Source organism: Penicillium alfredii, assembly GCF_028826965.1.
Source record: "Penicillium alfredii strain IBT 34128 chromosome Unknown utg000001l_segment0_segment0, whole genome shotgun sequence".
Classification (NCBI taxonomy): domain Eukaryota; kingdom Fungi; phylum Ascomycota; class Eurotiomycetes; order Eurotiales; family Aspergillaceae; genus Penicillium; species Penicillium alfredii.
Window position 1 is genome coordinate 702,134 of NW_026622698.1, and position 22,481 is coordinate 724,614.

Sequence of the window (22,481 nt, forward strand, 5' to 3'; positions counted from 1 at the left end):
TCACCGACCTCGCGCCTGAAGCCATGCTGGGTTTCCTTCTTCCAAATGAAATGATCAATGGCAGAAATAAAAAAAGAAATAAAAAAGGTAGAGTGATAAAATACAAGAAAAAATCGAAGATACAGGTGAAATGAACTTCATTTTGACTTCTGTCCAAACTTCAGCTTGAGCTTGAGTCCGCCACTCGCAGGGGTCGAGGGAGTAGAAGCAGTGGGGGTATTGGGACCCGTATTGGGGGTAGACGAGGGGTTGGGGATAGAGAGCTTGGGAAGAGCCGTAAAAGACGGGGTGCTGGGGCCGGCGCTCTTCTTAGACTGCTTGAAAGTAATTCGAGGAGCGGGTGGAGGCATTCCCTGGTCTTCACGCTTACGCTTTGAACCAGACTCCTTGGATGAGCCCAGGTTGGTACGGGCACGGGCGGATCGGAAGAAACGGAGCTTCCCCTGTCCCAGATTCTGGACATTCCAGAACCGAGGGTACTTCAGTCTCACAATTCGGGACGTTCTCGCTTCAAACAAAACTCGGCAGAGGTCCGTGAGTTCCGAGAGCTCCAGAGCTCCAAGGCATGGCGAATTGCATGCGGCCCACAGGTAGTCCTTCATGGATGCGTCATCGGACAATTCCTGCCTGAGAGCCTCGATGGCGCCTGGGACTGTTTGTCGACGCGCGAGGTCGGCTTGGCGGAGTTCCGTGGACGATTCTTGCTCAATGATCAAACCGTCAGCCTGCGTGGGCGTCTCTTGCTGGGGCCGGCCGAAGGCAATCTGTGCTAAAGCCTGGCCAAATAAGCGTTGGCACTGATGGCGGACCCAAGCAGACGGATCAGCGGACATGCTAAAAGCGAGCCACCGAAGAAGGTCGGGGCTTTTGGCGATGTCGAGATCAACCAGACATGCGAACGCTTCCAGTCGGAGAAGATCATACGTTCCAAACCGAGTGTATGGAATGAACCGCATCAAATCCAGAGGTAAGATTTTGGCCTGCATGAGTTCCATCTGACAATGCAACGCGGCCCGGGAATACAGATTTTGAAAAGAGCTGGACCATTCGTCCATGCGTCGGTACCGATCGAACTCGGCGATGGCATCCTTCTCCAACTGTTCTTCAGCTTGGGTCTCGAGAACGCGCTCCATGTCAAAGTGATTCAGTTCATCCTCTGGTCGCGCCTCGTGCCTACCAAGCATGGCATGGCACAAGGATCGCATCAGCGAGGCGACGTAAAAGTTGTCCGAAAATTCGTTGTTTGAGTTGTCATTGAACTTTAGCTTGTCGAAAAGAAAACGCTTGACGCGCATCGGAGTCTTGCCGCTGTTGTCACGAACGTTCGAAATGGCTTCCGGAATGACCCGTTGCAATATGTAGGCAGCCCGGTCGGAGAAGTCGTTTGAACGGGTCATGGGTGAGCCTGGAAGACAGAAAAGCTCCTGGAACGCTTTCTCCAGATGAAACAGCCCGATCCAGTCAACCTCATCTTTGGCATGTTTGACCAGCGCCCGTGCTGCCGCAGCGCGAATCCCGTGAAAATATCGATTATCCATTAGGGTTCGAAGAAAAATGGTCGAAATAAGCGGGTGCTCCCTCTGAGCGGTCATGTACTGCAGGGACTGCGAGTGGATTAGATGGAATCATGAGGGTGAAAGGAAGACATATTACCAACCTCCAGTTGAGCCACGACATCTCTATCTTGCTGGAGCTGCGACAGGTACATGTACCCAGGCATTCCCAGGGACAATTTGCAAATCCACTCGAAATCTGCATCCATGCGGATCCATTCGTAGGATTCTTGTCCCATGCGCTCTTCGTCCTCCTTTGTCCAATCAGCTAAACGCCATGCCTGCGTCTCCTCTTCGTTTTGAAGCACATCTCCAAGGCAGTAAAGGAGCACGTCTTCTTGGGCGTCGGCCTCGCCCGACGCGACTGCTCGTTCCCGTTGTTTCTTGTTCCGCTTGAGCCTTTTGTATTTTGTGTTGTAGGGAATGTCAAACTTGGTCACGCCCTCTTTGATTTCAACAATGTGCTCGTAGGGAGTGCCATCGGCTTCGTGAATACGAATAGTCATGGATCCCGTAAAGACCGGTTGAACGGAACCAGCATAGACCTGCCGAACCTCTTCCTTGACATCCCGCAGAAAGGCATGCTTATCCAGATCTCGAGACGACGGTTGGTCAGACTGAACCTGTCGGATCATCATCTCGACTACAAGCTTCTTCTTGTTGAATCGTTGCGTGGCTTGAAAGCGCGGGCATCCTGCACCGTATACCCATTGCTGAAAGAAAACATCCAACTTCGCATGCCCGAGGCGCTCGCACGTCTTTTGGAAAAGCGAAGATGTGACCGCTCCGTTGGGAATATCGCCCATGCGAGCGTTCAAGAAAAGCCGGGAAATAATCCGCGACATGGTTGCTTTCCCACTCGCCTTGGTGAGGCGACGATCGAGAGAAAACAAAACCAGCGGCGCCTTCAACGCAATGAACCGGTATTCAGAGGGATCGATTTTCAAGATAGTTCCCATGTCATAGATCGATGGCCGCTCAAAGTCCAGGTCACAGACTCTATCAGACATTTGCTTCAGCCGGAATCGATATTCATTGTTCCCGCAGAGCTTCCTCATGAAGGTATCGGTAATGTACCAAGCTACACCAACCGTCACCCAAGTGTCGACCGGTTCGTTGGGGATGATGTTGATTCCGGTCCATTGACATGCGAGACCATGCACCAGCGCTCGCGTCGAATCATACATTGGGTCAATTATTTCTGCCGGGAAAAGAAGGTGGCTGCTGCAAATTGACATGCATGCCATCGGTAATGTATCAACTGCCACATCATCCACGAAACAAATCTTGTAGCTGGAAAAGGGATATGACCCGTATGACAGCGAGAAAAAGTCAATCGCTTGAGCCATTGGGAAGCTGGTGTTCTGCACCTCATCCCCTCTTCCAGGAAGACAGAAGGCGTGTAGAGGAATGGCGTTGAGTCCCAGTTGTTCGTCCTGGTCACTCTCACGGAAGTCGGCCAGATTGACGTACTCGAAGGGACCGACGGCGAACCCGATCTGCTGGGCGGAAAGAGGCGAGTAGCATGCGAATGAGGCTGTCTTTCGGGTGTGATCATCGGGGTTGACAATGTCATCAGTCAGATCACCCGAGCAGACCACAGACATGTCGAGGCCCTCATCGTCCGCCGAAATGTGGTGAACTTGGGTCCGCGAACGAGATTGCGAGGATGATGCATCGCGCGCCTTGCGATCGAAGACATCCCCAAGTGAAGAGGGACACGTTACCGAAAGTTCCCAGGTACAACGGGATGAGGAATCATCCACACAAGGAAACAGAGGGCAACCAACGCCAGACTCTAGCGAGTTCGTGGTATAGGCGTGAGGATAGCGCCGGTCACCGTTATCCACCCCGACAAATTGTAGTCCGTCCCGAATATGGTCCACCACGAACTCGATATTTAATTTGACTGCCGTGAACCGTGGGAGATTCGCCTCTGGTGCTCTTGCACTCGTTGCACCATCCACATCGTTCCCAGCACCCTGCAGTGCCATCTGATCCTGGGCCTCGGCAGAGTATGGGTCGAGTTCATCAATCCGAATGCTCTTGGGAATGGTGATCCATAGCTCAGGATCGGGTGGGCTCTTCAATAGGCTATCAATCTTCGGCGTGAGGCGCTCATGATATTGCGCTCCGTACAACTGGAGGGATTCGGAGGGATCGGTGAATTTGGCCGTCGCGGCTTTCCCGTTGACATTGACGTGTTTGATTTCGCCCTGGCGGAAGTTCAAGCGGATCGTCCTAAGGTCTTTGGACTGGGGGTGGATTGTGATGGCCGTATTGCCTTTGAGACTCTTGGTCGCGAAGTCGATGTCCAGCTCAACCTTTTGATGTCCGACACTGAACCCCAGGCCCAGCGGTGACGCCGTCGCGCCGAGCGGTGTTTCGACAACGCCCGGCATTGCGAAAGAATCTCAGTACTGAGATGCGCGGAGAGCGCTGGATGAACCATCCACCGTCATGTCCAAACTCAGCAAACCATATCAAGATTCAACAGCGACGAGAGGTTTGGGTGTGGTCCGGATGAGGTGAAGCCGAGGCGGAAAGCGCGAAAGTCCGGTGGTGCGAAGGTGCCCAAGTGGGGATCACGAAGCCAGTGCCAGGAATCGATCAACGTCAAAACGAGGCACGCGCCAAGGCGACAGGCAAGCAAAGAGCACAAAAATGGAAGGCGCCAGGCGTCCCTTGTCGCGTCCCGATGCGGAGGACGGCACGTGACTGCCGATCTGAAAATCGCTGTTTCAAGAGATTCCACTTGTCCTCTTACGCTCCTTTTTGTCGCGGTACCTTTTCTTTTCTTTTCTTTGGCTTCGGTTGTGCACGTGCCTGTGTCTTTCATTCGTTTTTCCTCGACATTTGGGCTACGCAAGGTGTCATAGTATCTCACGAACCACGCTGGGATCGGTCTCCCCCTCCCTACCACCATGAGCGCAATTCTACGCCGGATCCAAGGTTGGTTCCCGAGAACCGATAAGGGGCACGTGTCCAGGCTATAGGGCTGACCAGGATGACTTTTGACAGAGATCCAAGAGTCCCTTTCGGACGATGCTCTCCTCCCCCTCAAATCTTACAAGTACTCGAGCGTCGACAAGTCGTTCATCTCGCAGTACATCCTGAGACATTATGTACGAGTCCCTGTGGAATTGCTGCCATGGCAGCGTGGTTAACCTTTTGAGTTTCATCTAGTGGAATGCCTTTGTCGAACTCCTGCCCATGTGGATGGCCCCGAACATGGTTACCCTGCTAGGGTTCCTGTTCATCGTGGCTAATGTGTTCTTCATTGTACTGTTCATGCCAGATCTGGAAGGACCGGTAAGGATCCTGGTTTTGCTGGCTGTCGTGTCTACCTGCTAAGACTAGTGATAGGGTCCTACTTGGCTTTACTTCAGTTTTGCTCTGGGCATGTGGATGTACGTTTTGAGATCTTATTCTCAACCCCTGAGCCCGGCTGACCCTTACTAGGTATTCCACTTTGGACAATGTGGACGGCAAACAGGCCCGTCGAACGGGAACCTCTAGTGGTCTTGGAGAGCTTTTTGAGTTCGTGTTGCCCGTCAAGTCGCTAATGGTGCAATGCTGACCGGCGATAGTCATGGAATCGACTCGTTGAACTGCGCCCTTGCCAGTCTTCTGGAGACTGCGGCCATGGGCTTTGGTGCGACACAGCTCGGTGCGTACACTGCGCTGGTGCCCTGTCTCGCCATGTACTTTTCTACTTGGGAAACCTTCCACACGCACACCCTGTACTTGGGCTACTTCAACGGCCCGACCGAAGGCCTTCTCATCGCCATTTCCATCATGATCGCCTCGGGCATCTGGGGACCGGATATTTGGGCTCGCCCCATCATTGAGCTGGTGAACTTGCCCCAGATCTTCGGTAACGCCTCGGTGAAAGATCTTTGGCTGCCGATTCTCCTGGGCGGGTTCTTCCTCGCTCATCTCCCGGGCTGTGTCTACAACGTCGTTGTTGCCCGCCGCAAGCAGGGTCTGCCGTTCACCCCGCTTCTCAAGGAATGGGTGCCCATGATCGCCTTCACCATCCTCAACGTTGCTTGGCTGTTCTCGCCCTACTCGTCAATCCTGAAGAATAACCATCTGATCCTGTACTGCTGGACCATCTCTTTCGTTTTTGGCCGCATGACCACCATGATCATCCTGGCCCACCTGTTGAAGCAACCCTTCCCCTACTGGACCATTCTGCAGTTCCCGCTTGTTGGAGGTGTTGTGCTGGCGAACCTGCCTCGAATTGGCCTTCCACAGGTCAGCGCCTGGTTGGAGCTCATCTACCTGTGGGTCTACTTCTTCTTTGCCTTGGTGGTCTACTCGCACTGGGCTGTTCTGGTCATCAACCGCATCACCACCTTCCTGGGTATCAACTGCCTCACCATCCGCAAGGACCGGGGGGCGGATCGCGACCGAGCCTACCGCGAATTCGGTGAAGACACCGAACTCACCGAGCCTATGAACGGCGAATTCGACCCTACGAAGGACCATTAAATCCCTTCGGCCTTGCATTAAGCTAATCAAACAAGACCATGTTTGGGGCTTCAGTGCATGGGCATCCTTGTCAGAAGTACGCGTTTTGTGTTTATATATATGTCCTCGATTGTATTTATGAACTTGTGCATATCCCGGCGATACGCTGTTCTGTTCTGCGTTTGACCAAGAGGTGGGATAAACAGCCTTGCAACATCTCGACATTGGGGCTTTTGCGGAAATCGGTTATAGAGCTTTTACTTTGTATTTAGGCTATTAATTTTGTGAATAGGTCAAGAATGAGATTCGAACTGATTCAACTTGCATTCGACAGACATGAACACGCATACACTAACTATCGCGACATCAATCGAAGCATTAGAACTAAGAATCGCAAGACAGAAGACAAGACAATATCAAGCAAGAAACGCCCCAAACAAACCAGCCGACCCGGTTAGTTTTTGCTTCCCAGTCCCAGCGCATCAGTCAGACTCCCCAATCCCAGATTGTCAATCAACTTGTTCAATCCCAATCCTCCAAGCAAACCGTTCAGCAAACCTCCCAAGCCCAAGCCATCGAGCAGCCGACCCACCAGGCCCAGCACACCATTGAGCAACAAGCCCACCGCGGCAATGATCTGGAAGAGTGGCTCGGAGAGCAGACCCCAGAGCGGGTTCAGCTTCTTCTTGGCATGAGGCATATCAGCGACGCGCTTGCGTCCGTTGTCGATCGTCTTGACCACCGTCTCGGTCAGTTCCTTGAGCATGTCTGCGAGCTGGTACTCCTCTGGACTGGCATCTCGCGATGAGGCACGCGCCTTGGCGGTGGCGGCGATGCGACCATCGGGATCGAGGGCGCGGATGGCGCCATTGCATTCCTGGAGGATGCGGTTACCTTCTTCAAGCAGCGGCTTGACCTTCTCAACGAGCTTTTCTTCGTCCAGCTCTTCCTTTGGCGTGCGGTCGGCTTTCTCGAGGTGCTGAAGAGAGTGTTAGAAAACGTTCCTTGCAGTGATTTGGGACATTGCGAGCTAGAGCTTACCTCAGTGATCATATTGCACACCGGCTTGACTCGCTCCAACGTCTGGCTCAGGATGTTGCACATCCTCCCAGCCAGCTGGCGGTCGTGCTCGGCCTTAGCCTGTGCTTCCTGCTCCTCGGGCGAAGGACCTTCAGGCTCTTCATCGGGGATATGCTCCAGCAGCGTGCACTCGCCAATTTTGTTGCCGTCATTGTCGACCACATAGCCATTGTCGTCAATGCTCTTCCCAACCAGCGTGGCCAAGTTACCCGAGGTCAGCTTTCCGATGAGGTTACCATCCGCGTCGCGCACCTCGCCCTCCTTGGTGACCTTGCGGCCGGCCATCGGGTTGACCTCCCGCTTTTTCTCTTCGGGTTCCCAGCGCTCGACCTTCCCAACGGTGTTGCCGTTCTTGTCCAGAACATCGCCGTCCTCGTCGACCTTCCGGCCCAGCAGGCGCTTGGCGTCGCCTTCAACCAGTCGTCCAATGATGCTCCCGGCGTCCGTGACCACGCCGTCTTTGCCGACCTCTGCGTTGTCGAAGCCGTAGAATGGGCCCTCGGCCTTCTCCTGCTCGGCGCCGGGGATGAGCTTGGCGCGTCCAACCACCTGGCCATTGTCTCCCCAGATCTGGCCCTTGCCGTCGACCTTTCGACCGGCTAGTCTTTTGTCGCCTTCGACGATGCGCCCAAGCACGGCACCGGTAGCAGCGTCCACGACGTTTCCAGTCTTGTTCACCACCGCACCTTCGAGGAGGGACAGGTCCTCCTCTGGCGGGGCCTCTTCTTCAGGCGGCTCATAGGGCTCCGCACGGCCCTTGACGTTGCCGTACTTGTCGGTGATCTCGCCATCCTCGTCGACAGCGCGTCCACGCAGCTTTTTCGCGTCTCCTTCGACAAGTTGGCCGACAATGGTGCCGTCATCGTCCTCGACAAATCCTTCCTTGTTGACAACAAGGCTTTCAATGCCGGCGAAAGGACCTTCGGTCTTGGTCTCGCGTTCATCCTCTGGGATAAGCTCGACGCGGCCGACAACCTTCTTGCCGTCGTAGACTTCGCCGTCCTGGATCTTCTTGCCAGCAAGCTCCTTCAGGTTGCCTTCGATGACACGGCCAATAGGGGAGCCCTCAGCCCCGATAATATACCCGGCCTTGTTGCAGGTCAAGCCGTCCAGGATTGAGAGATCCGGTGTAGGCTCCTCGGGTTCTTCCCAACGCTCAGCGCGCGCGATCACATTGCCGTTTCGATCCAAGACCTCACCGTCCTCGTCAACACCACGGCCAATCAATTTCTTTGCATCGCCCTCGATCAGTCGTCCGACGCGCGTCTGATTCTCGTCCTCAATCCAGCCATCTTTGCCAACGACCAGGCCCTCCAGACCGGAGAATGGCCCTTCTTCGTCATGGTCATCCTCGACCGGAAGCGCCTGGGCCTTGCCGATGACGTTGCCGCGGTTGTCCCAGAACTGGCCCTGGTCGTCGAGCTGCGCACCGAGTCTCGACAGTTTCTTGGGGTCGCCCTCGACGAGCTCGCCGACAGGCTTTCCGCTGGTTTCGTCGATGATGTAGCCGCGCTTGTTGCATGTCAGGCCTTCGAGGGTGTCGATGCTGGGGATGTGCTGCTTCGCCTCTTCGGTGGCGTCCTCAACAGTGTCTTTGGCGTCTTGGACTGTATCTTCGGCGGCTTCCTTGGCCTCGTCGGCATCCGGGGCCGCGTCTTGAGCGTCCTCAGCGGCGTCTTCGGCGGTAGATTTCGCCTGGTCAGCGACACCGTCAACGGCGTTCGTGGCCTGGTCGGCAGGCAGTCCATCGTCCGCGTCTTCGAACTCGTCGATCTCGTTCTGGACTCCGTTGGCGTATGCAGTGGCGTCATTAGCGGTCTCTTGGATGGTTTTTTGCTGGTCTTTCACCGGGATCAGGTCCACACGACCGATCGCGTCGCCATCCTCATCAACGATTTCTCCCTCATCATTCAGGGTATATCCAACGAGATCTTCCGGTTCGCCCTCGATGATCTTGCCAATCACCTGGCCGGCGGCACTCTTAATGACACCGCCCTCAGAAACAGGCAAGCCATCCAGCTGAGCCAGGTCAGTGACCACGTCTTGGACGTCACCCAGCTTAGACTGAGCTTCGTCGGGAACATTCTTGGCTTGATCGACAGCATCCTGCAAGACATCCACGCGTCCGACCAAATCACCATCTTCATCGAGGATCTCGCCATTATCTCCAACAGTCTGGCCCACCAGATCCTCGGGTTCACCCTCAACGACCTTCCCTAGCGGGTTTCCGTCCCGACCAAGGATCTGTCCACCATCGGCAACCTCAAGGCCCTTGAGCGCAGCCAGATCCAAAGGCATAGCCTGTGTCACACTCTCCGCGCCTTTCTGCGCAGTATTCTTGACCGTCCCGGCAAGACCCTTCGCCTTCCCAGCGACTCCGGACGCCGCCCTTCCCAGTGGCGCCGCCGAGCCAGAGACCTGGGATGCAGCCTCGTCCGGCGGGGAAGGGGGCGGCGCTGCTCCGAGGCAGCGGATCTCTTTTTGGACTTGGGAGACGGGGTCTCCGGGACAAATTGATCGTCCATTTTGTCTTCGTTGGGGATAGGCTGCGGCGCCTTGGGGGTGAGCTTGCGCGGGGTGGTCTTTTTGGCGGACTCGACGCTGTCATCGGCTTTGGAGGAGGGCGCGGCGCTGGAGCTGGAGCCATTGCGAGTTTTTGAGGGCGTTGTGGCTTTTTGGCCCAGCTTGGGGGTTGTTCTGCACACGGATGGGGAAGCCATGTTGGTGTTTGAGTGGAGAGGTCAGGCGGGTGGATGTTGGTTGAGCTCGTAATATACAATATCGAGTCGTGCTGAACCAATTTTAGATTTCAATGGATCGATCCAGAGATGTCGTCTAGCCAGTTGTCGTATGCTTCGTGTGATAGGCGTGATCCGTTCGTAGACACAATATACAAGCACAAGGCGATATGGTACAGCGAAGAAGGAACAGTATTAAGACAAAGTATCCTTTTCAACAGCCAAAGAGAAGAGATAAAAGAGTAAAAGTAGAATAAAAGGATATCGTAAGAGTGTTCCGAGTATTTGAGAATGACTATAATCAGAGGAAAAGAGGGATTCTTATACTACGACCGATACTATTTATATACGCACCTCTCCTCCCAAAGGCAGGATACAGAGCCCACTACGTCATTCCCCGTTGATATCATCGCCCAGTTTCTGATCGCGATCAACACCGGCTCTTCTGTTCTTCTGTAGCGAGCACGGGGTAAACCAGGGCGGGGTGTGTGGGCTACACAGAGCCACTGGGCTGGCGGTTTGGTGTCATTGTCGGTATCATCGTAGTGGGGCATAGGCGCAAAACCAAATAAAATGAAAAAAAAAAAATATGAAGGGCCTGGAAGAAGGAAATAGATGAATTGAGAGGCGATCTGGTGAAATTGTATGCACTGGATCGCGAATCAGAGCGCTCGGATGGGGGAGGAGCTGGGGTAGAACATGACGCTGGGTCTGTATTACTAGACTTGCGATACACTACTATGATCAATGAAGAGTTGTAGAAGTAGTCTTAATTCTCTCAGGTATGACCGATATGTTCGTCTTCTTTCAAGGAGGGTGTAGTAGATATCATCTACCACTGAAAGGGCCTCGATCTGTCACCAACAATGACCACGCGTCCTCGCAACGGCGTTGAAAAGCAATTCATTTTGACAGCGGAAAAATAAACGGCGGCACCTGTGACTGGATGTCGGCACGGAGGCGATCCGTGGAACGCGAGTGACTCCAGCATGATAAAACACGGTCGATCGAATCAGCGTCGTATCCAATATTAGGCCAGGGGCCCCTGCTCCAGAGCCATTTGCCTTGAAGCAGTGCCTGTCAGTTTCCCTGTTTAGTGGCTGAAGAGAAAGCAATGAGAATAGGGTATTCATTGGTTAATGGGTGGTGCTTGCTTGGAATCATCATGACATCAGAGTTGACAGCCGTTGGACAATGCAACTCTATACCAACTCTACCCTAGCTTCTCCTGTTTTTTCTTCTTGCCCTGTGAAGTAGTGGCTTAAATAGAATAGTGTGGTCAATCATTTGCCGAGTATGGATGTATGAAAATGCCAAGATCAATTGTAGTATCTGTCCGACGGGAGTATACCAGAGTATACCCACCCGTCACAGACAGAACAAGGACATGCTGACCCCAGATCGCTGGGATCGGGGGACCCCCCTGTCAGATTCAACGGGGAGTGGAGCACACTCTCGGCGACTCGGCCGGATGAGATCATTGGCGATCGGGTGCATCATATTTAATCTATTTGAGTGGAGAGGACAGCCACCCAAGTCATTCCAGGCCGCTGATATCATCGGCCGCGATATCAGGGAAACATGATTTTGCTTGAATTTTGTTGTCTTGGGCTGTGTTTTTTTTTTTTTTTTTCTTTTCTAAATTTGAGAATTGCTACAATGGTTCAGTATGTCCCTGCACTAGATGGAGACGTCGTTGGACTGTGCCACAGCGTGACACCGCTGACGTTGATCGCCGGTTGAAAAATCTCCGATCAAATCGGGCTAATTGATTTTTTTAGATCATTAAATCTGTACTTTTGCTTAATGTCTTGACCATGTACCTGAATAATATCCATCGTGGCGAACTATACGTGTTTCGGCAAACAGTCGAAACTGATCTATGGATAGACATACTATGGAAGTGACCATTATCCTAAGGAAATGATATCCTGATAGCTGCAACCCATGCTGATACAAGTCTTGCTACACTTTACCGGCTAATCTACAGTATCAAATGCCACGGCTCTACATGAGTAATAGTCTTGTAGCTGTGTTTCAGGGTAGCTTCTTTCAGAAGATTTGTGTGCAGGTCTCAGGAACTATAGTCCCTGCCGAGACATGTTTTACAGGACAGTTGCTATGTTTCTATCTATACTATATACTAAAAGAGAAAACCTATTGTCTTCGTGAACCTCTAACATTGATAATGGACTGAAAACATGAAATTCGGGCAAAATGAAACAGACAAAGAAAATACAGTTTTTATTGATTGATGGTGAAGTGCATTCTTTCATCGCCTCTAACTCAGACTAAGTCAGAGATAGTTTGAGACTACAAAGAAAGCAGAGACAATAGCTTTATAGATTGGATATAAAACCAGCATACACTTCCAGCCACTGAAGGATAACAGCCTAATACTTCTCAATTCCCTCACTTAACTCATCATATTTCTCAGTTTTTCTTTTCTTCTTCTTCTTCTTCTTCTTCTTCCAGCATGTCTGATATCCAACAATGTCGACAGATCATCGCTCAACTCGAGCGGGACTACAACCAGGAGCACAAAACCACATTCATCGACATCGTCCCGGACAAAATCATCGAGATCTCAACAATGGCACTGTGGGCCCAGTCTATATCAGGCGCGAAAAAGATGGACCTGGGCCTGCCGGCTCCGAAAGCCTGGCTGAGAAAACTCGCTGCAAGAGGTCCTGCTGAACAGGCTGAGACGTACAAGGGTGTTATGTTTGCGTTTATCAAGCGTAAGTTTTTATGTTATGCTATTTTCTTTCATTTTCATGTTTGCCTTTGGCTTATCTATGTGGTTTTGGTGGACTATGACTGATTCCCTGATTCTCTATAGAAGAACCTATCAGCCGACCTGTTACTCTCCCCTTGTCATATGAGGAATGGATCCGTTCAGGGGACAAGTAATCTTGATTGTCTGCCGAGGCGTGTGATATTTTTGGGGTCGGTTTATAGTATAGAAGCTGCACACAAGGCATGCACTGTCGATGTCTATTATCTGTTTTTCTGGGATTCTTGGTCCTCTCGTATGTATAGACATCCCTCTTCCTCCGTGCCCCACAGTAACTCCATAACAGTAAAGTTGTGGACTTTTTTGAGATTTTTAGATGGTTTAAGGGATTCCTTTTCTAATGAAAAAAGGACCAGCTAAGGTGCTTGAAATAACAAAGCACTGTAATATAAATAGACATCCCCATTTATTCAAGGCCACGGCTTAAATAATAACTCATGTCTATGTACAAAGAGCATGGAACGGCATCAGAGCCATCCCGGGTAATCATCAATTAGCGTTGGGGGGGTAAGAGACATCCATACATCGAAGCTTCAGAGACGAGGGCATGAGGCAATATATTCACCCAGTCAGAACACCAGTCCGTTCGTAAACAAAAAGCATGTCGCGAGGTAGATATAGGAGGTATAGCATAGTTTGGTGAGAACCCACTACGGCTCGCCACGGGGCTTGCTCAGCCGGCGACCCTGGTTCGCCTTGCGGTCGACAGCCAGCGACTGCGCGAACTTGCTGCGCTCGCGCACCTGCGGGCCCTTCCAGTAGAAGACGTAGATGGGCAGCACGACCAGACACGACAGACACGCCAGCACGGTGGACGCGTACTCGACGTGCCACTTCTGGCCGATGTTACTGTACATGGGTGTGGCGTACATGGCCGAGATACCGGCGAGGAAATCACGCGCGAACGCGTTGCCACCGCACGCTGAGGCTGAGTATACGCCGTACGAGGCGATCATGTAGTCAACCGACGAGAGATAGATCGCGTAGTTGGCGATGCCGACCATCGTCGAGAAGATCATCGATCCGATCCAGTGCACGTTGCGCTCGTTGCCGAAAGACGTCCATGCGAATCCGAACAGGCCGATTGGCTCGAACGGCGCCAGGAACAAAAGCCATTTCAGGCGGCGCTCCGGGGGCAGGGCGTCGTCGCCTTGCGACTTGCGGATCGCGCCGTCGCGGATGAACCACGGGAAGTACGAGAAGTAGGTGAGGAAGTAGGCCAGGTTGATCGGGATGAAGGCCCAGGCAATGGCCAGCGTGCCGAAGTCCCAGCCTTGCTTGTACACCAGCGTGAAACTCTCCAGGAAGGTGAAGATCAGAGCATCCGAGAATCCGGAGAGAAGCGACAGACACAGCACAATAGGCTCACGGACAAGCATAAGGAATGGTCGCATCCAGATGGTGCCGGCTTCCTTCAGTGAGACTCGCGGCTTCTTCAACTCGTTAGGACCGTAGACGTACGGGTTTTCGCCCGTCTTGCGCTGGCGCTTGGCTTCCCGGTCGATGAGGATGGTGGAACGACTCTCGGGCATGAAGAAGATGATGGCCTGGACAACTCCTCCGAAGATGAGCTGGATCCAGAAGAACCATTGCCATCCCAGGACTGGTAATGTGGGCGAATGTTAGAATTGTGGTTTGAAAGGGTAATAAAGGGGGCGGGGGGGAATTAGGGTTGTCGCTTACAGCGCTCAATGGGACCACCGATGATACCACCAATACTGGTACCGATGCAAGACGACAGGACGATGAAAGCTAGTGGGAACTGCTGCGTCTCGGCTTCGTAGATGTCTGCAATCAGACCCAGAGTGACACTGCCACCAGCGGTAGAGATACCACCCTAAAATAGGTCAGCATGCCGCCTCATAATACAAGTATTGAGACTAAAAGGGAATAAACTCACCAGTCCACGAGCAACAACAATGCTCCCCCAGTTCGGAGCCAATGCAGCCGGGATTTGCCAGATGTTGATGAGGAACATTGAGAGCTGCAGGATAGGCCAGCGACCGAACTCCTCACTCCACGGCGCCCACAGTTCGCACCCAATGGAATAGGTGACCAGATAGATCATCTGGCCGACACGGGCCTTTTGCTCGCTGATATCAAACGCCGCCGCCAGGGGCTTAACGGCGTTGGGGTACACCGATGTGTTGAAGTTCATGGAGACCTGAACACAGGCGACGGCAGCGAGATACGACCACTTCTTCCATCGCGGCCAGCAGTAGCCCAGCTTCTCGTAGCAGTCGCTCTCCTTGAGCTCATGGGGCTCGGTCAAGGGACCCTCGTCCTTCTCCGAATCGTCACCGTTGGAGATTTCAGGCCCCGGACTGTTCTGGCTATCGGTGCCCTTCTCAGAGCCCGGGGCGCTGACAGCTTGCTCCCCATCTGGGACTTGATGCGGCGCGATATCGGCCATTTGTCGCGCGGTTTTTCTTTTTTTTTTTCCTGTGTTATTGCGTGGGGGAGAGTGAAATCAGGCACGACACAAAAACATGGGGAAAGACAGGGGGGAGGAGCCGATAAAAAAACCGGGCATGAACTACTTTACTCCTTTACGGCAGATTTTTTTTTTTCTCTTTCTCTTGCGGAGCTTGCATTCCGCTTAATTTTCGGCTCAGTCGTCATTCCTGTTCACAAACCGGATTTACAAAGGTACCCACAGTAGATAAGTGGGTGCAGTGGAGTAGATCACCCGCTAGGCGCGCGAGATACCGAGACAACTTCGGCTCGGGTAGTTCTTTTCGGTTTTCTCGGACATCGCAAATAGAGGACTTGAGAAGAGCACCACCAGATGCGTTCGGCTTTATTCTGAGAATATCACAGTTGGGAATATTGCTGGTTGTTGGAAAGAGGTGTGATAAGACTCGGGCGTGCATGGTCATGACGACGCAAGCATAGTGCCAATGCGGCCGATAATTGTGGAGATGCCAATGGCTAGACTGCACCCGACGACAGGGCACCCGTTCGGCTTCATTGCATTATTGACCTTGTTGATGTCGCGTTTTCATTCGAAGTATCTCAAGCCGCACTCGTATAGATGCAGACGATTCTATACCTCTAGTTTTTTTTTTTTTTTTTTTTTTTTTTTTCTTTTTTTTTTCACCTCTGGTCTCTATTAATTCAAAACAAGCACACGATATGTGCAATGGTAGGTACTGGAGCTTCAGATCCTCACAATGTGATTGGGGAGAAAAGGGGGGGGTTCTCCAAATAAGCCAGGATCAGAATCATGCGAGACTCGAGCAAAACAGAAAAGAAAAAACGAAAAGCAAACTTTGTGAAGTGGGGACTTGGATCTACCCGGCAAAGAGCATGGACTAGGGGCCAATGATACTGTGATAACCAGGAACCGTCTACAAAATGCGTTGATTATTCCGAGGTTCATCCATCCCAAGGGTGGTGATACGATTTGATATTGGATTTGATACTCTGTTTTTCTTTTCTTTTCTCTTCTTTTCATGTTTCTTCTACTGAGTATGTGAAGTGTTTCTAAATAGTATATTCTCAATATTAACTGTTTTCACTGTTTTCAAGTGTTCTTCGGGGAGGAATGCTCGTCCCTTGCCTGCTTCTTAGCTTCTTGTCTGCTTGGCATGCTCCACTCATCTCGCCCCAACCAGCTTGAGCAGAGCCCGGGACTGACGTCAATTCACTATGGAACAAAACCAGTTGGGCAAGAAAGGCGAATAACCGCATGCAAAATGTAATCAGAGCATCCACTTGCCACAGTGTGAGGTGCAGGGCAATCCGGTGGGGATTCAATGCATGCGGGAGGTATTATTTTACATATTTCTATCTGATTTGACTGATAGCTGCATCCTTCTAACAAGACTATATCCCTCGAGACACCTGCCCTGACTCGGGGACCTTCCAGGGCAATCTAAACTAGTAGCGGGTGAGCTGCTCTTGAATCCTTTTGATGCTGGGGCAGTGGAGAGATGCATTCCATCAAGGGCAGGAAAAAGCCGCAGTATAATGCCTGGTGCAGTTCAACCATCGCATTCGAAGACGCTGTAAAGAGCTAGCTTAAACACAAACCTCGGGACCCTCAGTATCCTGGTCTGCTGGTTATATCATGTGGCAGCTCTAAACCCTGAACTAATCCCCACGAAGCTCAAGCAGACGCGCCAAATCCGCTACCTCAGTGTGATCGCGCGTGTTCTCCATGCGATGACACCAAGTAATCCCCCTCTCACCACCCTCCCCACCCTCCCCACGCACTTCAAAAAGAAACTCGCCCCCAATCTGGTTGGAAGGACCTCCCTTGGTCGCCAAACCATTGGGGATTTGTCTCAGCGCTTGCATGATCGACTGGCCCACGATCGACACGAAGCTCCTGCGAATATACGTGGGCCGCGAACCCTGGGCCAGCGACCGCGTCATCCCCAGCTCGTCGTACAGTTTGCGCGTCGGATCCGAGTACATTGGGAATGGACACCCCGTGTCGGTGGCATACATGTCTATCAGGGCTGGGTCGCCGCAGCCCACGATGACGATGGAGGTGCTGGTTGGTAGACGCGATAGATCGTCTGGTTTGATGGACTGAGATAGATTGGAGAGGAAGTCCTGGCAGCTCTATCGTGGTGTTAGCCCGACATTACCCTCTTTTCATAACTCTAAATCTCCTTTTTGCGGCATCTGCTAGATTGTAGACGTTGACGTTGACGTGGTGGACGAGAGAGAGTTACCCCGCAAAAGAAGTGCCGCACGAAGATAACCAACACGCGAGCGGCATCTCCGCTGTAGAGACTCTTGAACAGATGCTCTTTGCCATGGCGGTCTAAAACCGTGTGGTCTGCGACTTTGCGCTGTGTTTCTGGCAACGGCAGCGCGTCGGTTGCTGTGGCGTGCGCATCCCCGAGGTTGGCTGCCCCTGATGGAGCGTTGGTCGACGTGGGGTCTTCACTTGGGTAGGTTGGGGTCGCTGTTTCAGCCATTGTGTCTGATCGTTCAGTTGGTTCGGTAGAAAGATAATCGAGTCAGCAGCTCGGTCGCGCTTTACCCCAATCGTTGCGATAGTCCCTGCCAAGCCTTTTGAGCATCTGCGTTCTTGTTTCTTCGAGTTCACTGCATTTTTGCCCGTGTAGCACACAAGATGAGGAGGAAACAAATAAATTAGGGAACGGAAACTTTGAAATAAGCCACTGTGATCGGTCGAATCAAGTTATGAGCAGTAGCTTCAAATTTCCATTGCGCCGAGTGCAATTCCCCTCGATATCGGCCAGGGTTGGGTTGCGGCTATGATCAGGAATATCGCTTTCGGTGTGCCACAGGCTATGACTTCTTTCGATATCAATCGCGTGATTGCAATGCCCGTCTTCTCGCTCAGTGTGGTTTCTCTGGCATTGAGATCCATGCAGCACATGGTTATCTCTTATGTGAGTTTTCTTTTTCTGATCCGATCTGAGGTGAATTATTGACTTATGTTACTGGTCTGAAATTCCTCTCTAAAAAGGTGAAGTCCCACAACGTATTCCGTGGCAGAAAGGGCTTTGTTTGGTTCTAATACTGGAAGTCGATCTACAGAGTAATACTCGTCAAGACCAATATAGCGGTAGCGCCGAACGGCGTGCTTGTATGATTCTCGACATGATTCACCAGAGTTATTGAGGCTGTTTGTGCGGTTTCTTCTATATTCGTTTTAGCCGTCTATTTCTTATAAACTTAATTAACACCTTTGTAGGTTAAGAGCCGAGTAGACATAGACAGACCCATGTAGACCTCGCCATGGAACTACCGCGAACTACCCAAGAAAATTTATGTGTATAATTAATCCTAAATAGGAACCTCCTGCTTGTACACCAAGGTTTGTGTATATTAACAAGCAGTTTGATGCACTGAAATGGGTAGGGATTTTGAGACCTCGCGGGTAATGAAACCAAAATATCTACCTATGACGACGTCAATGGCCTCATCGAAGGCATCTATGCCGTATGACTCTCAGCACCCCTTCTCATCTTGACGCAACACTGATCATCTATATAGCCATCAAAATGCTCCGACCACCCAGGTCGAGTTCGGAGACCAGAAAGTCGATGTACCCAAAGACGGCTATTACGACCGGTATCGTATGAACCCGAACCTGGACGAGGTGGCGCGCGATCCGGCTGTCGGACCAGACATTGAGCTCTTCCGGAAGATTCCAAAGAGACTGGTAGATTCAAGAGTCGGCCAGGTATACGCGCCCAATTTCTACTATCGCACTAGGAGCGTCCAACTTGTGTACCTGAGGCCCCTTGCCCGCTTGCAGCCTAAGCTCCCATCACCCTTGGAGCCGATCACAGCACTGCCTAGTTACGGGTTGGCCGCGCTGACGATCTACTCGTACCTCATCTGTGACAATGATCCGTACAATGAGGTCTCGGTGGCCATTATAGTTCGTCATCCGGGGAAAGAAAGTCACAGCACGACTCAACTACTCAGCTCGATATGGAACCGAACCTTCTACGGCTATGTGCTGGCTCTACCGGTCGATACCGAGATTGCTCGAGTGAGAGGCGTATATGGATACCAACTGCCTAAATGGCTGGCAAGCATCAAGCTGGAAATGGATGATGGTCATGGTATTGACGCCGAAATCACTGCAACTGATGGCACGCCCGATCTGAAGCTGGAAGCCCCCTACCAGCTCTGAAGATCATCCCATCGCAATCTTCGATCACGACCAACAACGCCATCAACAAGATTGACGGGCAGTGGTGCCAGGTGGCGGTCCAGGCGAATCCACTCCTGGCGGCACAATGTCTTTTTCGACGGAATATCAAACTATCTCGGGGCGAAGGCCCATTGAGTACACTCCTCAAAGAACTAGGCGTTTCGACCATCCTGCGTATGGACGTCCTTAAGGATGCACAGATGGTTCTTAACATGCCCACTCCTTTGGACCTTCGATAATGTCAAGCTTTGAACATCATCATAATGGCCTTACTACTAGTCAGATGGCGAGCATGCTGGCAGCGGTACATCCTATCAACATTTTTTATACTTTGATGAACTTGAAGTGAGCGCGATGGTTTAGATCTTAGATCTGCCAGTGTCCTTTCTATTTGTCAGACAAGCCCTATTCGCCATCCAGTCTGTATAGGTGCACATAAACCAAGCAAAAGCTCAATATTTTTGAATCCATCGCTCCACATGGCAAAATGATTATTAAATTACAGATCAAGGATTCTGGTTATTCTCCTGACCACCCTCGTCCTCATCCGCAGCCTGCGACTCCTGAACATGCTCGTAAAAAGGCGCAAACTTGCTCCTCTTCCGCAGAGACCTGCCAAAGAACAGGAATGCCACGGGAATAGGGATAAGCACGGCAGCCACACACCCGAGGAGTGTGGAGGCCCACTGGATACCCATATTCTGAAACATCTGTCGCGAGAAGAGCGGAAAACTGGCTGCTACCATGGAGCGACAGAAGGTGTTGGCTGCGATGGCTGATGCGGCACTATTAAAGAGTTAGCCGGTATTCAGAAGAGGCAATTTCAAGGCAAAAAAAAAAAAAAGAAAGAAAGAAAGAAAGAAAGAAGGAAAGAAATACAATCACTCACAACATCAAGTATGTATCAATCAGGTAGTTGAATAGTTGGATGAAAATCACTAACAAGCCAAACCCGGTGAATAGCCCACTGAGCGTCGGCACAATCCACGGAATGCTACTCGTGAACCCAGTCCATCCGAACCAAAACAGTCCCGCGGCAAAGAGGAACCCTCCAACAATCACCGGAGGAAGACGCCACTCGGGAACGGGGACGCCCCCGTTCGCATCCAGCCGGGCGTTGTATCCCCGGCTCGACCAGATGATGTAGGACGCAGCGATGAACAGGCCCACCACCATTCCGAACAACGGCAGGCCGCCCACACCGGGGTTCATGTGATAAACATTCTGAAAGACGAGCGTGTACGCCGTCAAGAAACAATACAGCAGACCGTAGATGAAGCTGAGGTATATCGTGACGGCCGAGATCAACGGCTCGTTAATCAGCAGGCGCAGTGGGCGCGAGAAATTGTTCACCATCAGCTCGCGCAGGTCGACCTCGATCTCTTCTTGTTTGGCGTGGATGCCCCAGTTCTTCGTGCGACGGCGTAGCTCCTTAGCCTTGGCGACCAGAACCATCGGAGGATAGGATTCTTTCAGGAAGAGGACGTTCAGGACGAACGCGGCATAGCCCATGATTGCAGGGATGTACGCAGTCCAGCGCCAGCCGAGATACGACATGTTGATGAATCCACCGATAAAGGGGGCCAGCAGCGGGCCCAGGAACACCGTGCTGGAGAACATGGCAATGGCAATGCCGCGCGTGCGGTTGTCCCAGATGTCGGAGAAGACGGCTGCCACCACGGCCAGTGGACAACTGCCGAAAATGCCCGAGAAGAAGCGACAGATCATCAGGGTTTGCAGGTCTTTGGCGACTGCCACGGCGGTGTTGAAGATGCCGAAGCCCAGCATGGCAATGAGAATAGGCGGCCGTCGGCCTTGCAGTTCAGAAAAGGGCGCCCAGATCAAGGGTCCGGACGCGTAACCGACAATGTAAAGAGAACTCGACAGAACTGCGACTTCGAGACCGACTCCAAATTGCTCAGACACATGGGTTGACGAGGCGCTGAAAATTGCAGAATCAAAGGTGGAACAGATGCTGGTGAAGGCGAGGATACCACTAATGTAGAATCTAGAGTAAACGATCAACATGAGTCCATGAGCATGATCCTACGCATCCATTCATAGATCATAAGGCGAAAAGACAGTGGACTTACTTCCTGGGTAAACGCCAATTCAACGGATACATAGGATCGTCCGGCCCATCGAATTCCACCACATAGTCCTCTCGAGCCGGCAACGGCGGCGGATAGGGCTTGCCAGCACCAAAAGACGGCAAGGGAGTTTTCGACGGTCGTGACCGAACACTTTCACCTACAGTAAGCGCATGCTGCAGCCTCTGAGTTTCAATCCTGCTCAGCGCATGCGAGATGTTCGTCCGGTGGCGCTCGAGATCAACCTCCGTGTTTCGAGACTGCAACCGGTGCACCTGAGGATCATAATCAACGGAGCTGCTCGAGCCCGACGAGGACCCCGTGTTCCCCGACGATGGCGGTCGATCTGCGCTGGCAGACGTCCTGCGTTTCTCGTCGCTCAACCGTGGCGAGTAATGCTTGGCATCGATCTCGGCCCGTTCCAGGGTTTTGTCTATATTGTCCATGCTGGATGCGTCCGCCAGAGATCTCTCTGGTGAATACTAGACGGTGGCAGAGATCGATGGAGGCCAGCAAGAAGCCACGGTAGCAAGCTGGGGAGAAAATGGGGAAATCCTTTTCATTGCGAAGTGACTTGTGAAAAAAAAAAAAAAAAAAAAATAGCAGGGCCATCGGCAAGCTCATCCGAGTTGGCCGTCCTGAGACCCACCATTCGCGGCATCAAGTGTCGACGCGCATTGCCGAGCGCGGAATAAAAATGGATCAGCGTAAATGTGTCTTGTTTTTGCCTCCCTGTTTATTTTCCTAGAAGAAAAAACTATGCCCATTGCTTTTAACTGCTTTTTATGCCTGACATATCGCGACGGTGGTGAAATCATGACTCTTTCTCAGGCACCGAGGCTGCAACCGGTGGATCAGTGGATCTGCGCCTGGCCGTGCGATGGTGCATCTGACGTCATTGCCTGTGGAGGGAATCCAAGGGTATAGTGTGCCTGAATTCGATGATAGACCGATCCAGCAAATCGTGTGTTTGTGTATTAGCATAGTTGTAACTCCAGTTGATCTCAGGGATAAACCCTGGATCCCAAGTACTACGAAATATCATAGTAGAAGATGGCTGTATCTCACGGCTAGGCCACAGAAAGTATTCGTCAA

General features: G+C 51.9%; 8 protein-coding genes across 8 annotated transcripts; 3 read left to right on the plus strand and 5 right to left on the minus strand.

Annotated features, from left to right (window-relative positions):
* Positions 1-137: 137 nt before the first annotated feature.
* Positions 138-3,955, minus strand: NUU61_000264 (transcription initiation factor TFIID subunit TAF2; the record flags this gene model as incomplete). Its single annotated transcript, XM_056650848.1, has 2 exons — positions 138-1,604; positions 1,658-3,955. 2 exons carry the CDS (start codon positions 3,953-3,955, stop codon positions 138-140), a joined length of 3,765 nt encoding a protein of 1,254 aa, XP_056515698.1.
* Positions 3,956-4,477: 522 nt separating this feature from the next.
* On the plus strand, positions 4,478-6,050 carry NUU61_000265 (uncharacterized protein; the record flags this gene model as incomplete). The annotated part of the gene is made up of 6 exons (XM_056650849.1): positions 4,478-4,505; positions 4,575-4,678; positions 4,740-4,865; positions 4,920-4,963; positions 5,016-5,093; positions 5,144-6,050. 6 exons carry the CDS (start codon positions 4,478-4,480, stop codon positions 6,048-6,050), a joined length of 1,287 nt encoding a protein of 428 aa, XP_056515699.1.
* Positions 6,051-6,483: 433 nt separating this feature from the next.
* On the minus strand, positions 6,484-9,829 carry NUU61_000266 (LEA domain protein; the record flags this gene model as incomplete). Its single annotated transcript, XM_056650850.1, has 3 exons — positions 6,484-7,008; positions 7,071-9,539; positions 9,620-9,829. 3 exons carry the CDS (start codon positions 9,827-9,829, stop codon positions 6,484-6,486), a joined length of 3,204 nt encoding a protein of 1,067 aa, XP_056515700.1.
* Positions 9,830-12,323: 2,494 nt separating this feature from the next.
* Positions 12,324-12,786, plus strand: NUU61_000267 (uncharacterized protein; the record flags this gene model as incomplete). The annotated part of the gene is made up of 2 exons (XM_056650851.1): positions 12,324-12,588; positions 12,758-12,786. 2 exons carry the CDS (start codon positions 12,324-12,326, stop codon positions 12,784-12,786), a joined length of 294 nt encoding a protein of 97 aa, XP_056515701.1.
* A 508-nt stretch (positions 12,787-13,294) lies between these two features.
* On the minus strand, positions 13,295-15,057 carry NUU61_000268 (MFS multidrug transporter; the record flags this gene model as incomplete). The annotated part of the gene is made up of 3 exons (XM_056650852.1): positions 13,295-14,247; positions 14,328-14,481; positions 14,545-15,057. The coding sequence occupies 3 exons, from the start codon at positions 15,055-15,057 to the stop codon at positions 13,295-13,297; spliced, it is 1,620 nt and encodes a 539-aa protein (XP_056515702.1).
* Positions 15,058-16,739: 1,682 nt separating this feature from the next.
* Positions 16,740-17,578, minus strand: NUU61_000269 (peroxiredoxin-like family protein; the record flags this gene model as incomplete). Its single annotated transcript, XM_056650853.1, has 2 exons — positions 16,740-17,216; positions 17,330-17,578. The coding sequence occupies 2 exons, from the start codon at positions 17,576-17,578 to the stop codon at positions 16,740-16,742; spliced, it is 726 nt and encodes a 241-aa protein (XP_056515703.1).
* Positions 17,579-18,546: 968 nt separating this feature from the next.
* On the plus strand, positions 18,547-19,275 carry NUU61_000270 (uncharacterized protein; the record flags this gene model as incomplete). The annotated part of the gene is made up of 2 exons (XM_056650854.1): positions 18,547-18,572; positions 18,627-19,275. 2 exons carry the CDS (start codon positions 18,547-18,549, stop codon positions 19,273-19,275), a joined length of 675 nt encoding a protein of 224 aa, XP_056515704.1.
* A 527-nt stretch (positions 19,276-19,802) lies between these two features.
* On the minus strand, positions 19,803-21,832 carry NUU61_000271 (MFS transporter; the record flags this gene model as incomplete). Its single annotated transcript, XM_056650855.1, has 3 exons — positions 19,803-20,082; positions 20,186-21,304; positions 21,390-21,832. 3 exons carry the CDS (start codon positions 21,830-21,832, stop codon positions 19,803-19,805), a joined length of 1,842 nt encoding a protein of 613 aa, XP_056515705.1.
* Between the last annotated feature and the right edge of the window lie 649 nt (positions 21,833-22,481).